Consider the following 14,610-nt stretch of genomic DNA (forward strand, 5'->3'; position numbering starts at 1 on the left):
CGAAATGCACCATTTCCTTTTTATGCACCATAAAAACGATATTTTGCAGAATTTCCAAGCTGCTATTTTCTATAAAATGTTTTCTCTTAAGTGAAAAGCTCTGCAAAACATTAACATTTACCATAAAAAGTTTTTCATTAGTTTTTTTTTTTTTGAAGGTTGGGGTGGGCTTGGTGGCACAGTTACATCTTGCCTGATATTGCATGAATTTTTCACCAAATCATATGATCAGATTCTATTCGTTTGTTTGTTTTTTAAGCATTATTACACTTTAGGTGACCCCCCATCACTACCCTTGTTCATTTGCATCTTGTAGAACGGTCTCAAAAATAAGTGCTTCATTGACTTTGTGCTGCTCATAGAGGAGTTAGTCATCAGCTTTTTATTTAAAGAGTTTAAAGGCTATTCATTGTCTTGGACAGCCGTCTCTTTTGTGCTTATTTTTGTATCCATGATCTGAACCAAAATTGTGAATCTCACACAATTTAGGCACACATGCTAAATCTGTGCAGACATACTGTACATGTAAGTGAAGTTATTGTACACTTTACTAGATGTTTTCATGGTTACTAAGTGCAGACACACTTAAACCAAGCTCTTGTTCTTATTTTTCTTATGTTCCATTGTGTAAATACAGTATGTAACTAAAAAAAAAAAAGTTTGAGAAGTGGCAAAGCCTTTTTCTAAACCTCATTCCTCCCGGTTTAAAAAATTGATTTCTGGTTCTTCATGTCATGTTCCATGTGATGTCTAAAGAGACATTTTAAACATATTAACTTGCTGTAAAAAGGAGAAAAAAAGAAATAAACATTGTTTTTGAGGTTATGTAGGCATGGTTTATATATGAAGGTTGAAAGTTTCTGCCCAAAGACAGCCAAGTATTTGATGGGAACTATAAGAATTACACACAAATCAGTATGTAATTGATTGCACTTTTCAGTAGAATAAACAAATGGTGTGATGGCAGCTTCATCTTTCTTTAGCATAATAAGTGTTTGTCAAAATAACTTGTAATATGAAGACCATCTTGATTAAGAATCAAGCTTTAGTAGTTCGACCTCTTTAGTACAAAGGCAAATTTTTAAGCTATTGTGCTTACAAATTATTTGACCTCATAATCTTTAATCAAAATGTCAAAAATTCTTTGCTTGTGTTGGAGAGTGGAGCACTTTGGATAGAAAGCATCTGCTATGGCAAAGAGACAAATCCATGACAGTGCAGTTTTTATTTGGACAGCGTAACAAATACATAAATCAAAACAGATTCTGCTCCCTAATAACTGCCAACATACTGATACATGAAGTCTATAAATATGTATATTTCTTTTGGATATGAATTATGGACTAATTTAAGTGCTTAGATCTGTGTGATCTGTCAGTACCAGTAGTTTTGAGTTTTCAGTTGACCTTCTCAAAGTATTCCTTCGAGCCATCTGGAGTTGGCTTAATCTAAAACAAACAGAAAAGACAATTACATGAATGCAAAGTCAAAACATAAACAACAAAACCCTTACATTTCACATCTATGGCCATGACAGATTTACTAAGTTCATTGCTGGCCAAATACTACCAATTCACAACAACTGAAAGCTAAAGCTGCTGTCATTTGACTTGGAGCATGCAAAATTTCTACAGACAATGTACAGCGAAATTTGCATGATTCACATTCATGTTTCCTGTTTCCTGCATTCACATACATATGAATGGAAGTCAATTGAACAGAAAGCGTAAGGTAACCAGCCCTTAACAGCTTTATAAAGAGTGTACAGGTTTATAAAAAAAATAGTAGTAGTCTTTCATGCACTAACCTGATGTTATTTGTGTTAAAGGGGTGGTTCATTGCGATTTCACTTTTTTAACGTTAGTGTGTAATGTTGCTGTTTGAGCATAAACAATATCTGTAAAGTTCGTAACTTTAAAAACTTTAAAGCTGAAAGTTCAATGCAAACGGAGATATCGTCTTTTAAAATTCTGGCAGTTTAATGCCTACAAAAACGGCTGGTTCTTCCCGGGTTCGTGACGTAACAAACCCAGATAAACCCCGCGCTCGGGAAATGGCAACAAAGGGGGCAAGGCCATGCTGCACTGCTTTAGAGAAGAGGAAGAGAAAACTAGAGGTGCACGTACAGTTCCTCACGTCCCCCTGCTCTGCACACGCTCTGCATCTCTCTCTCATTCAGCTCAGCTCCAACAATGAACTGTTACAATTATACACTTATTTTCACATAGCTATGAGAAGCGTTAAACATGGACGCGCGTGCAGTTGCCGTACTGTATTAAAGCTTTAATCAGGATAAAACAAGGCGGGGCATAGAGGAGAAACAATAATGCACAGTATGTGGAAAATAATGTGTTTTTTTAACTTTAAACCGCATAAACACATTTCATTACACCAAATACACAAAATAATGTTATTTTTAGCAGCATCATATGACCCCTTTAACACATGTTAGACTGCACCCCATAAACACAATCAAGCCTAGAAAAAAAAACAGTGAACCACCCCTTTAACACACAAAGACCTACTAGTAAAAGCCGTAAAAACTCACTGTGGGCGCCTTTGGGGTCCAGCTGGCAGGACAGACTTCACCATGGGTTTCCACAAACTGGAAGGCCTTGACCAGGCGGAGGGTTTCCTCAACAGAGCGTCCAACTGGCAAGTCGTTTACACTCATGTGTCGAATCACTCCATTAGGATCAATAATGAAAAGACCCCTATAATGTGTAACATTTGGTTTTAAATACATTCCTCCTGAAAAGCAAATTATGCAGCCTAACAATGCATGAACAACTTATAAGAACTACAAAAAATGTTTGTTAATGACTGCACGTTACCTTAGTGCAATTCCAGGACCCTCCAGCAGGACCCCATAGTCCCTGGACACTTGCTTTGTGAGGTCAGCCAACAGGGGAATGTGGATTTTCCCTAATCCTCCACTCTAAAGATAAACCAGAGTTTAGCCAGTGATCTTAAGATTTGCTATGAATTGGGCATTTCTGTTGCTAGTTTCCCAATAACTTGATCCTATTTAGAGAATTGAGAATGTTGAATGCAAAGTCAATTATAAACCTTTCTCGGGGTGTTGGTCCAGGCCAGGTGGGTAAAGTGAGAGTCCACAGACACACCAACTACTTCACAGTTTATATCATGAAACTCATTGGCCTTGTCACTGAAGGCGATGATCTCTGTGGGGCAAACAAATGTGCTGCCAAGTGGGCAGAAATGACTAAGCATTAAAAATAAGTAACTTAACAGTAAATAATTTAGAATGATTATAGAATAATTTATACATATAATTAAAAGAGATATTTAATGAATACATAATTATTTAAATAAATTATTAACAATAATTAATTGCAACGTAACTTCTATTCTTTTGAAAGCTGAGACAATCTTAAGCATGAGTGCATGCTGTATTTCCACAGTCCATATTTATTTCTTCAGAGACAAACTTACGTACTAATGAACCTTTCCTAAGTCTTCTATACTAATGAACTTTACTTAAGTATCATTAAATTGTTTAATATACACCAAGCTGTAGATCAAAACAGAAATTGTACATATTGACTAGAGTTTAGGAACAAAGTGAAATATGTACACTTACAAATCTAGTGGGTAAAAGAAAAGGACCAGGTATTTGCCCTTGAAATCTTCTAGGCTGATCTCCTTGAACTCTCCATTGAGAACAGCAGTGCCTTTGAAGTGAGGGGCTGGCTGAGTGACTGCTGGGGCCCATCTAGCAGCGCCTGATATTTACAAACATACATGATGGATTTGTAAAAATATTTAAAGGCAAGAATCTAATTACGTTTTAAGACTTACTGATTGAGAAGCAAGCTTTTTGTGCAGCAATGCAAGCAAGGGGTTTTGGAGCCCTGATCACTGATGCTCCATTGTGAGGGACCAAAGCTTTCAGTCCAGTGACTGCAACTCTTCCTGCCTGTTGTGAAAAGGAGGGACATGCATGAAAGAGCCGTTACACAAGTTGGTTATCACTGTTCAACAGACAGCATGCCCGTGCATCATGTGTACATTGTAAAATATTTAAAACTATACAGGCTCACTGAACAAGAGGCACATTCCACGAATGCTGTACACTTGGATGTTTTTTTTTTTTTTTTTAAGCGATGCCCAAATGTTTTATAAAGAGATTATACATGTTTCATATATATTTACCTAACATAAACTGGCTGCTTTTCATGTTAGATTAAAATACATCAAACTGTTAATCACTTATTTATTATCATTTATTAATTAAAAATGGTTTGCAAAATATCTGCGTAACAACTGTTTATGCACTGCTAATTCGTCTGACAGTAACTTGACAAGTGGACGTTATACAAGCAGTTTAAAGGTTAAACATTGTGAAACGTATCTGCTAAATAAACGACGACTAACAGAATCAAACTAAATCACATTTGCACCGAAATGCAAAGCAACACTTATTCCTCGGAATAATCGTTCGCGGCAGAAGTGTTACTTAGCGCTACTGCTAAAAGAAACTTACAGAAGTCCCAAGAAGTCTCCCGATGGTGGCTGCCATCTTGCCAATGTGCTCAATGCAATGCGCAAAAAAAACCTTGAGCATCAAAGCTGCGTACTAATTTTGCATTAGTTGCGCAGCGCACACACACCGCGACATACAAATTTGCATGTTTTTTTATTATTATATTTGATACATCAGTTTTTTATGGCTCATGTGAAACAGTGAGAATATGGAGCTTACTCGAAGAGTAAAAAACACGTTTATTCACAGCAAAAATATGCAATTTGGTGCAGCTGCTATTTATATGGCCCAAACATAAGATGAAACAAAGAACACATGTACCACGACCTGAAGGTGGACAGTTCTAGAATTATACTAAAAGGCACTTTACATACTAAACAAAGTAACTGTCAATCAGATTGCAGAAGGCATGTAGTAGACTGAGCAACAGGTTTTGCAGCAAAGTTTGATCATGTTGATGATTAACAGAGCATGGCAATATATTTCATTTTTATTTGTTTTTTTAATTAATATTTTTCCTTTTTTATTTATTTATATATATATATATTTATTTATTTATTTATTGATAAATAACAATGCAACATACAACACCCTTTATTTTTTTTACATGTTCAAAATATGCTATGGATTGGTTTGAAGATAAATTTGGGTCAAATATCAAGATATCTGTTTCTGGATTTTTTTGTTTATTTTTTTTTTTGTCGCTGTTTTATGTTGATAGTAAAAAAATTAGTTTTTTTTTTTGTAATTGGATAACGTCTGAGCATGTGACATGCGGAAGCGTCTCAGCTCGAGCATGTCTCATCGGCGTGACCTACACAAGTTAATCTTTTTGTAACAGAAAATGAGTAATTGATTGTTGATGTTGATTGTTGAAAAGCTCAAATGGACCCCAACTTACAGTTCTGGCAAAGCAATGGGCAGGTACGTGTGTGATGTTGCCTACTCAGTAAAAATCAAGTTGTGATTTAAATGTCTTAATGAAAATGATATCAGCCACAAACAATTTAATAAATTCATAATTTTGCAGTCTTTTCTAAGCAGACTGCGTCTCTGGTTCAAATTCCTCGACCCCAGTTCTGTGTTGTCATCACAGGTGAGTTGCTGCATCGCTACATCAGCTCATGTACATTACAATATATCATGAATCACCCCAGTACAGTACAGGCTTCTAATACAAAGCCTAGATTAACAGTATCACGTGCACTGGACACGATGAAACGAACGCTGTGATATTTGTTCCTTGCTTATAACATTGTTTACATTAATAAATGACAGCAAAATACCCAATGTTTTTTTTCCCTTAGGCTGAAATTGAGCAGGCCCGGACACTTCTTCAGAATGAGGGACATAAACAAAGAAATGAAAAAGTAGGCTGCTTAATATGTTTAGTATTTATTTGTTTATTACTTAAACTTTCCTTACTTTAGTATCAGTTTAAAAACTTGATAGTGTTCCTTTATTTCTCTCTCTAGGTTGCTAATGCCTGGTTACTGTCTCTTGTAAGTTCCTATGAATTTACGTTTTTTTTTAAGCGGGCATGACTAACAATAGATACCGATTCTTCAGACATGGGACAAAATTGGCTAGAGAACTAATAGAATAAATTATTTTGGATTAAACTGAGTTCACATATGTTTTTGTGCTATCTCCTGCTTCTTCCATTGTGTCACAAACAAAGTATAATTATCTAAATATAAATAAATATCTAAATATAAATAGATTAAAATGGAACATTTGTGTAAAGAATGATTTCCACTGCAACGTGTAATCACAGGTAAAAGTGTGGGACATGTCTGTCCCGTTTCAGTCAATTACATGTTGGTTACAGCCGTGACTGGCTGTCCAAATGTGGTTTTAAGACACGGTTTGATTTTGCCCTAAACTAAAACATTAACATTTTTATACATTTCACACATGTTTCGTCATTAACATTGTTACACTTTTTTTCAGTCATCTGTCCATCCTGATACTGGAGCTGTAATCTCACCAGTGTTTCGTTCTCAAGGTACAGTAACAAACTTGAATGTTTGTGTCCGTAGAGATATTGCTTCATTAATGTGAAGCAATTTGCATTCATCTGAACTGAAATTTTTTTATTTTGGTCCTCTGATGACACATCTATTTCTTTTTTGTTTTCAGTTTTTCTACCTATATCTGCTCCCTTGGTGAGTTCTAAAATTTAAAAAAAGTAGATTGAGAATTGAGAAATAAGCAAATGTAAATTTGGTTGACAAAGGTATATACAGTGGTGGCCAGAATTATTAGAACACTAGTATTTTCACCAGCTAAAAAATGATTTTAAGTCAGTTATTTCTATCTTTCCCTGTAGTGTGTCAGTAGAAAATATCAGTTTACATGTCCAAAGATTAATTTTGCCATTAATTGTAATAATCCAGTGAGATTTTTGTTTGCACAAGGAGTCTGACAACAACCAGTGCTGCACACAGAGATCTGATCTCACCAACATCCAGTCTGTCTGGAATGACATGAAGAAACAGAACAAACTGAGACAGACTCAATCCAGAAGAACTGTGGCTGCTTCAAGAAATCTACCTGCAAAGTTACAGTACTGTTAAAAGTTTTAGGCACTAGTTTAAAAAATGCTGTAAAATGAGTATGCTGTCAAAAATAATGTCATAAATAGATTTTCTTTATCAATTAACTTCTATTAACTAAATCAAGTCAATATTTGGTGTAACCACCCTTTGCGTTTAAAGCAGCTTTTGCCCTAGGTACACTTACGCATAGTTTTCCAGGTAGCTTTGCAGGTAGGTTTCTTGAAGCATCTATATATCTGAAATGAAAGATCCCACCTGTTTTTATTTCTACAGGTTGTTGCAAGTTTAATACCCCACAAAGGCATTAAACCTGCGTTGTTCTGGCAAGTAAGTACATTTTACATTTATGTATTAATTTGTCGTTTCTTGTCAACAAACCATTTTGGTAACAATTTTTGCTATAGTTTTTGCTTCAGGCATACTGTGCAGGATTCAACCATGCTAACAGAAATGCAACAGCGACTAAGGTAAACAATGTTGTCTTTTATTAAAATTTAAATGATATAAAATAATGGTCTTTGTGGCAGATTATTTTAACCACAGTTATTTCACTTTTTTTGCTTAGGATAACAAAACGTCAATGAAGCAGTCCATTCTTATTGTTGGAACAGTTGCCTACTCGGCATTTGCAGGGGTAAGAGAGATTTTTGTCACAGTCCTGGCTTCTCAGTCAATAAACCGTTTTCATCTGATGATTTTATGTTCGGTTTATTGTTAACGTACAGCAGGTGTGAGAATCTCATGAAACCTGTCAAGGTTCAAAGTTCATGTCTGGGTCATGTTACACCCCGACATAAAAAGAAAGAAACCAGTGATTATGTTAATCTTAAAGAAATTAAATCCTTATTTAGGACCATTCAGATGTGCATTAAAGTGATAATAATGCAATATACGTAATTTTAATGACAATTAGGCACACATTTTCTCCAAATTATCATTATCATAATGCAAAAAAAATGTAATTCGAATTAATGTTTTGATGGGAAAATACTAAAATGAATTAAATATTAAAATATTTAGTTTAGATTTTGGGGTGAAGTGTGACCTGAATATGTTCTCTTTACAGGCTCTTCCTCAGATTATACTTAAGCGTTTTAGACTTATCGGTGCTGTGGCTGAGACCTTCTCTAGATCATTGTTACCTATTCCTCTCTCAGGTAAGAACACCAGAAAACAAATGCACACAATACACCTACAGCAGAGTGTGTTCATATTGTTATGCCATTTCATACATGTGCCCTCTAGGGTTATAATACCATTGAAACGTTTTGAACCAAACGTGTATTTCTAGCCTGTCTAGCTGCTTTCAGTGTAATGGTGGTGAGAAGTGAAGAGGCCGATAATGGAATACGAGTGTTTGATTCTAAGGGCAATGCGGTTGGAGTCTCGAAGGCAGCTGGTTCTAAGGTGAGACTACAATAAAACCTTATGCCACCAAAGCTCCTTATCTTTAAACTATTTAAATATGTATTCTTTGTGTTGGTCACAGGCCATAAAAGAAACCGCCCTCTCAAGAGCTACTCTCTTTGGCACCACTGCAGCTTTTCCCACTTTACTGTTGGCTCTCCTTAAAAGGTACAAGTCAAAATGGGTTGCTTTCCATTTTACAAGTTGACTTGTAAAAGTATTGAGTGTGATAATGTGAACTCTGCTGTCAATGTTTCAGGGCAAAGTTTTTCCAGAGGAACCCAATGATAATCGCTCCTGTTCGGCACGTCAGTACTGCCATTATTTTTGGCCTGATGATTCCTGTATCCTTCAGTCTTTTTCCACAGTTTGGCAAGGTAACACACATTAGATAACTAATGTTAGTGCGGATTCATAACAAACCAGGTTATCATACTTTATCATTTTAATTGAAAAATACATTCATCAATTCTCTTAATGTTTTCATCAAAAATCGCATTCTCCATCACCATTGATAAGCATGATTCAGAACCAACCTATTTTTTTATTTGCAGATAAAGAAGGAGAATTTAGAGGAGGAGTTTCAGTCACTAGACGGTCACAGTGAACTGTTTTACCACAGAGGACTGTAATGTTGCCATTGCCAGCTTTCCTATTTGACTGAATTTTATTGACAGATCTTGCTGACATTAAACTGAACTAGTATACTAAAAGTCCACTGCATTTCAACAAAATTTCAAAAAGGTGGCTACTTTAAGTTTTAAAAGAATGCACATTTTCTCAAAAGGGTTTATGAGCTACTAATCAATGCTATACTAATACTCAATGACCAAAGGAAGAAGTACAACTCTACGGTACTGAATTCATATTCATTTAATAGCTGCATTTCAGGCTGAAAAGGGGTTTTAAACACTGCGTTGAAGTGGATTTACCAAATCCTGCTAATAACACTGTCTGTAAGTGTCAATAAAATTTTTGTTGCCACTCACATATAATTTTTTTTATATACATTTAATGGTCACAGACATTTAGCAAAGTTTCTATGACTATGTAAAGGATGAGGACAGTGTTTAAGAAATCAGTTTTAAACACTGCGTTGAAGTGGATTTACCAAATCCTGCTAATAACACTGTAAGTGTCAATAAAATTTTTGTTGCCACTCACATATAATTTTTTTTATATACATTTAATGGTCACAGACATTTAGCAAAGTTTCTATGACTATGTAAAGGATGAGGACAGTGTTTAAGAAATCAGAGAATACAGTTTGAACATCCTCTTCTTTCAGGATATATTGCACACATATGATCAGAATATCATCTATGATCTGTTTAGGCACGGAGGATAGCCATTGATAACAAGGGGCTGTCAAATTAATAAGGAGATTAATCAAACATGTATAAAGTAATGTCAAAATCAATAATATGTGCAATAACTAGGAATGCAAAATGTGGGAACATAGTTCCATCTAACATGGGGAATGTCTTTTGTCATTTGAACATATAATGATAAAAAGATGTCTTAAATCAATAGACATACAGGTTGTTAATTAACATCATAACTTTAAGCTGAGGTTTTGGCACTCAACAGTTAAGTAAAACTGATTTTCAGTTTTTCATTTATTTACATTCTGAATTTAATGGGACCCTCATTAGAGCAACTGTATTTTAGTTTTCACTGAACAATTAACATAACGGTATTATTATTTTACAGCATAACAAATGTCTTTTAATTAGGCATGAACTAGGCAACCGTCAGCCCTTTCACATTGATGTGCAATGATGAAATCTTATAAAAGTTCAAAGAGCATGCCAAATTAAGGTTATGAACAACTTAATAATTAGATACCTCAGGAATGCTTACAGAGGACAGCATATAAATCCAAGTGTTACCAAAAGGTTTGATTATGAATTATTTATCTCAAACCTGTTATCACTTAGAAATGTTACATTCAACATAATTACACCCATGAGGTGTAGCTATCACGTTATAGCTGTATTTTATATATCTTTCTAAGAAATCTTTATGTTCTTATATAACTTTTGCCCTGTTCAGAACACCTGAAATTAGACACAGATTCTTTCAAATGTTACAGTTAATTTTATGATTCCACAATGAATGGTAAGTTCCTCTCTGATCAGTTACTGTGAGGCATGCCAGTTGGACGAGATGCACTGATTGGTCAGATCTTTAGGAGTTGCTCAGCTGCAGCTAAGTGAAAGAGGAAGTTCTCAGTCGCTGGAGGGTAGTGCCGCTGCTTCAGGGTCTCCAAAGTCAACTTAGAGTTCTCTGCTTCAGCAGCAAGAGACATCAGGTTACTGAGGATCTCCTTAGTTTTTACTGAAATATCCTGCAGACCGATTTAAAAGGGGCTGGATTAAAAACACATGTAGGATTTCCAAGTCTTGGTAAATTGAAATGCTTCAAATGTAGGTTGTGCTACAGCTGTATTTTGTGTATTTGCTGATACTTTCTTAGTATTGTACGTCACCTTAATAACCTGTGCATCTATGCGATCGGTGTCCTCTGCAGCCTGGACAATGAAGTTGCCAATCTCTTTATGGAGTTTTCCCATAGCCATTGCCTCTGAAAACATAAGGTATAGTGAGGTATGGTGACTTAAACATCCACATCACCATTCCTACCTAATCCCAGTCAGTATGTAAAACTGAATCTCTCACCTTTGGCATTTTGTGACACAGTGATTTCACTGTCTGGAAGATTAACATACACATCAAACAGATCTGATCTGTCTCTGACTTCAGGATCGACAAACCCTGCAACATATCCTACAGAGACAAAGAACAAAGAAATTCATAAATGTAGCAAGTGTTTGTTTTGGGAGGAGGAGAAATTGTCCATACCTGTACACAGCTTCAGGTTTTCCAGCTCATTATCATCCAAGTGAACAAAAGGGTGGAGGATGGACCAGTCTTTTCTATGCCATACCAGTCCAGGAAGAGCTCTGGTTTTAAAAACAGAAACACTGTTACCACAAATTATTTTTAGTGCATGACCATTATCATACAATACTTTTCAAAAGTGTGGGTTGAGTAGGCTTTTTGTTGTTGTTGTTGTTGTTTTGTTTTTTTTTATTAATAACTGCTTTTGTTAAGCAAGGATGCATTAAATTGATGAAAAGTGACAAAGATGTATAACTGAATTGAAATACAGTATATAATTGAAACAAATACTGTTCTTTTTGAAGTTTCTATTTATCAAAGATTTCTGAAATGTATCAAGGTTTCCATCAAATATTAAGCAGCACAACTGTTTTCAACATTGAATATGATACATTTTTCATAATCATCATATTAGAATGATTTCTGAAGGATCATGTGACACTGAAGACTGGAGTAATGATGCTGAAAATTTCACTTTGCCATCACAAGAATACATTACATTTTTAAAATATACTGAAATAGAAATTATTTTTAAATTGTAGTAATATTTCAGAATATTACCTTTTTACTGTATTTTTGATCAAATAAATGCAGGCTTCGTGAGCACAAAAAAAAATTTTTTGGAACAGTAGAGTAAACCACTAACTATAACCACAAGCACCTTGAACAAAGCTCTTTATACAAGCAACAGAGGACATACTTGAAGTCAACGTGAAATGCTGATTGCAATCCATTTAACTTCCTTAATCTGGCATATTTCTGGTTTGGATTAATGTCAAATGTAAATTATGAAAGTAAATAGAATCAATTTTCATTTCATGTCAACGTAATGATCATTTCCGTGGTTACCTTGTGAACTCCAGCAGCGCCTCAATACGTGGGTGATAGACCACTACTCTTTTTTTCAACATTAGTGCTGTATAAAGGATGATGGTCTCCATACCAAATTGTGACACAACATCTAAAATAAAGATTTAACATCTCATGAAGTCTAGAATAAAGCAAACTTGCATACTATACATATATATTTTTTTACAGAATTAAGACACTTTCTTAAAGGATTTCCAAAATAACAATCATAAAGCCAAATGGAGCAAATGGCCATGGTACCAGAGGTATGTGATTTTAGCAGCTCATTTCTTGCCGTGTTTAGTGAGTAGTGCTTGTTTATTTTAAGGGTTCCGCCTAACCTTTTAAGGATCCAGCCAGGTAGGCCTTTCTGACGTCGTAATCTTTGATAAGGAAGGAGCCATTCTCATCACTCTGGCATATCCCTTCGGTCAGAACAGCGATGTAGCATTCCATCATCTTCACAGGACTTCCATGTTTGATATATGTCCTGAACAAACACAATGTTACAGATGCAAACTCAAAAACTCTGTGTACATCTTTAGAAATTGTGTGCTGGCAAACAAAAGATAATTACTGAAAGAAATAATGACCAATTTCGGAAACTCAACACAAGCACTAAGTGGTTGCACTAAATGGTTTGTACATAAATTAAACATACCTACACAGAACTCTACTGAATGCAGCATATTTTTCAGGGTTGAAGTCCTTAGCTGTGATAACTACTGAGAAATGTGTCACCTTTGAATGAAATTGAAGTAAATTATTAGCAAGCTAGCATGATTTTCATCATATCATCAGTTTTCAAGGAAACAAAGAGGTGTTGAGGGTGTACATTTAAGAAAGAAATATCTTGACAGTTTTTTCAGTTTATTTTATTGCTTGTTTTGTCTTATTTTACGTCATCTTGGGGCCCCCTGGTTGAGCACCACTGGATTATAGGACAAGTTGACTCGGTCATTAACATTCTGTCATTGATGTTCCAAATTAGAATACACACAAATGTGAATAAGAAACCATTATCAGTGAATAATGGTTTAGATTTCTGTCTTCTCCTCACATCAAACTGATGTATGGACTACTGTTATGATGCTTTTTGTCACTTTTTGGAGCTTTACAGCCCCTGGTCACCATTTACTTTCATTATATGGAAAAGTGCAGTGTCAACATTCTGGTAAACTTCTCCAGACATGTTTGGAGCGAGATAAAGAGGAGTAAATGAACAAAAACCAATCATATGATCAAAGTTTTCATTCTATGTTGAACTATACCTGTAGCATTATTCGAGCACAGGTTTGTAAGCTTTCAGGTTGGTAGTAAGAGTCCAAATCCTGAAGTTTTGTACCTTTTTAAGTGCAGTTGGCTCCTGAACCTCGACAGTGGTGATGTAGTACCAGGTTCGGCAGTATTGTCCAAACACAAATTTGTGCAGTACCTGATTATTCAACGGCAGGCAACATTTTCTCAACAGAACCTCTCGCAGATCAGCACTGATGGAAGGATAACACCAAACCCAAAGCGTGTCTGCATTTACATCTTTCTCTGTGTAAGGGGGACAAATTAAATTACTGACAAAATAATAATTATTCTATAATTAAAGAGATAGTTCACCCAAAAATGTAGATTCTGTCATGAGGCCTTTTTCTTCTGCAGACCACAAAATGAAATGTTTGAGAGAATGCTCAGTCACCATTCACTTTCACTGCATCTTTTTTCCCACATGATGAAAGTAAATGGTGACTGACAAATGGTGCTGTCACTCTGCCTAACTTCCCCTTGTGTGTTCAACATTAAAGTCATACACATGAAAGTCATACTGGTTTTGAAAAAATATGAGTTTAATTATTACAACATTTTAATTTTGGGGTTAACTATCGCTTTAATACATAAAATGTACTCATAATAAAAATATATTTTCGAGGTATTTTAATCTTACCAATTAGTCCAAGACTCAGCATCATCTCCGATGTAGCCATATTCCATTCCTTATCCACGTTAACCAGTTACTAATACTTCAATGATTTGTAAACCATTTATGTTTAGTTTGGAAAACACATGCAAGTGTCAGCGCGAACAGACACAACCCATTGTCAAATATGCCGGGACAGTTTATACAGAAAACAATTAACTTAAAATGTCCAAAAAATACGGTTCTTATTGCAAAATAGATGTTTCAGCGTTGAATCCAGGTTTCTCATGAAAGCCGAGCGTTACCAATTATCAAAAAGTTTGTAGCATTACAGTGTATGTGAAGCAGTTGTTGAGATGCAATAATTCCCGCGAATATGTGTATCAAGAGGAAAACGACAAGCACATAAAACAAAAACTTATAAACAGTAGGAATCCACTACAGGTCAAGTGATCAACACGCTTCTTCCGGGTT

At 35.3% G+C, this 14,610-nt stretch overlaps 3 protein-coding genes across 6 annotated transcripts; 1 reads left to right on the forward strand and 2 right to left on the reverse strand.

Moving 5' to 3' along the window:
* Window positions 1–141: 141 nt before the first annotated feature.
* On the reverse strand, window positions 142–4,607 carry LOC107733724 (thioredoxin-dependent peroxide reductase, mitochondrial-like). 2 transcript variants are annotated; one of them, XM_016545476.1, is made up of 8 exons: window positions 4,508–4,607; window positions 3,895–3,940; window positions 3,823–3,855; window positions 3,605–3,746; window positions 3,070–3,205; window positions 2,835–2,938; window positions 2,549–2,714; window positions 142–1,448 (listed from the first exon to the last, which is right to left on the reverse strand). In XM_016545476.1, the coding sequence occupies exons 1-8, from the start codon at window positions 4,586–4,588 to the stop codon at window positions 1,398–1,400; spliced, it is 759 nt and encodes a 252-aa protein (XP_016400962.1). In that variant the 5' UTR covers window positions 4,589–4,607; the 3' UTR covers window positions 142–1,397. The 2 variants fall into 2 exon arrangements, with proteins under 2 accessions (XP_016400962.1, XP_016400960.1); XM_016545474.1 differs by having other exon boundaries at window positions 3,823–3,940; window positions 4,508–4,604.
* A 649-nt stretch (window positions 4,608–5,256) lies between these two features.
* LOC107733723 (sideroflexin-4-like) lies at window positions 5,257–9,122 on the forward strand. Of its 2 annotated transcripts, none has more exons than XM_016545473.1 (14): window positions 5,257–5,431; window positions 5,538–5,603; window positions 5,815–5,877; window positions 5,983–6,009; window positions 6,461–6,515; window positions 6,650–6,675; window positions 7,342–7,395; window positions 7,473–7,535; window positions 7,634–7,702; window positions 8,135–8,225; window positions 8,360–8,475; window positions 8,558–8,643; window positions 8,735–8,852; window positions 9,030–9,122. In XM_016545473.1, the coding sequence occupies exons 1-14, from the start codon at window positions 5,393–5,395 to the stop codon at window positions 9,105–9,107; spliced, it is 951 nt and encodes a 316-aa protein (XP_016400959.1). In that variant the 5' UTR covers window positions 5,257–5,392; the 3' UTR covers window positions 9,108–9,122. The 2 variants fall into 2 exon arrangements, with proteins under 2 accessions (XP_016400959.1, XP_016400958.1); XM_016545472.1 differs by having other exon boundaries at window positions 5,552–5,603.
* Window positions 9,123–9,350: 228 nt separating this feature from the next.
* LOC107733722 (protein FAM45A-like) lies at window positions 9,351–14,610 on the reverse strand. 2 transcript variants are annotated; one of them, XM_016545470.1, is made up of 10 exons: window positions 14,164–14,610; window positions 13,573–13,769; window positions 12,889–12,968; window positions 12,569–12,717; window positions 12,228–12,339; window positions 11,340–11,440; window positions 11,157–11,264; window positions 10,967–11,061; window positions 9,606–10,825; window positions 9,351–9,413 (listed from the first exon to the last, which is right to left on the reverse strand). In XM_016545470.1, the coding sequence occupies exons 1-9, from the start codon at window positions 14,201–14,203 to the stop codon at window positions 10,658–10,660; spliced, it is 1,050 nt and encodes a 349-aa protein (XP_016400956.1). In that variant the 5' UTR covers window positions 14,204–14,610; the 3' UTR covers window positions 9,351–9,413; window positions 9,606–10,657. The 2 variants fall into 2 exon arrangements, with proteins under 2 accessions (XP_016400956.1, XP_016400957.1); XM_016545471.1 differs by lacking the exon at window positions 9,351–9,413 and adding an exon at window positions 9,501–9,521 and having other exon boundaries at window positions 9,673–10,825.

Source organism: Sinocyclocheilus rhinocerous, unplaced genomic scaffold, assembly GCF_001515625.1.
Source record: "Sinocyclocheilus rhinocerous isolate Xijiao unplaced genomic scaffold, SAMN03320098_v1.1 scaffold789, whole genome shotgun sequence".
Taxonomy (NCBI): domain Eukaryota; kingdom Metazoa; phylum Chordata; class Actinopteri; order Cypriniformes; family Cyprinidae; genus Sinocyclocheilus; species Sinocyclocheilus rhinocerous.

Excerpts from the sequence above, each read along its gene's own strand:
- LOC107733724 (XM_016545474.1), bottom strand. The coding sequence starts at position 4,588 with ATGCTCAAGGTTTTTTTTGCGCATTGCATTGAGCACATTGGCAAGATG. Across the intron at positions 3,206-3,604 it reads TTCTTTTACCCACTAGATTT|CACATTTGTTTGCCCCACAG; the intron begins GTAAGTGTACAT and ends CCCACTTGGCAG. Across the intron at positions 2,715-2,834 it reads GGTCCTGGAATTGCACTAAG|GGGTCTTTTCATTATTGATC; the intron begins GTAACGTGCAGT and ends TACACATTATAG.
- LOC107733723 (XM_016545472.1), top strand. The coding sequence starts at position 5,370 with ATGTTGATTGTTGAAAAGCTCAAATGGACCCCAACTTACAGTTCTGGC. Across the intron at positions 6,010-6,460 it reads ATGCCTGGTTACTGTCTCTT|TCATCTGTCCATCCTGATAC; the intron begins GTAAGTTCCTAT and ends ACTTTTTTTCAG. Across the intron at positions 6,676-7,341 it reads TACCTATATCTGCTCCCTTG|GTTGTTGCAAGTTTAATACC; the intron begins GTGAGTTCTAAA and ends TTATTTCTACAG.
- LOC107733722 (XM_016545470.1), bottom strand. The coding sequence starts at position 14,203 with ATGGCTACATCGGAGATGATGCTGAGTCTTGGACTAATTG. Across the intron at positions 11,265-11,339 it reads AAACCTGAAGCTGTGTACAG|GATATGTTGCAGGGTTTGTC; the intron begins GTATGGACAATT and ends TTGTCTCTGTAG. Across the intron at positions 11,062-11,156 it reads TGTGTCACAAAATGCCAAAG|AGGCAATGGCTATGGGAAAA; the intron begins GTGAGAGATTCA and ends TTATGTTTTCAG.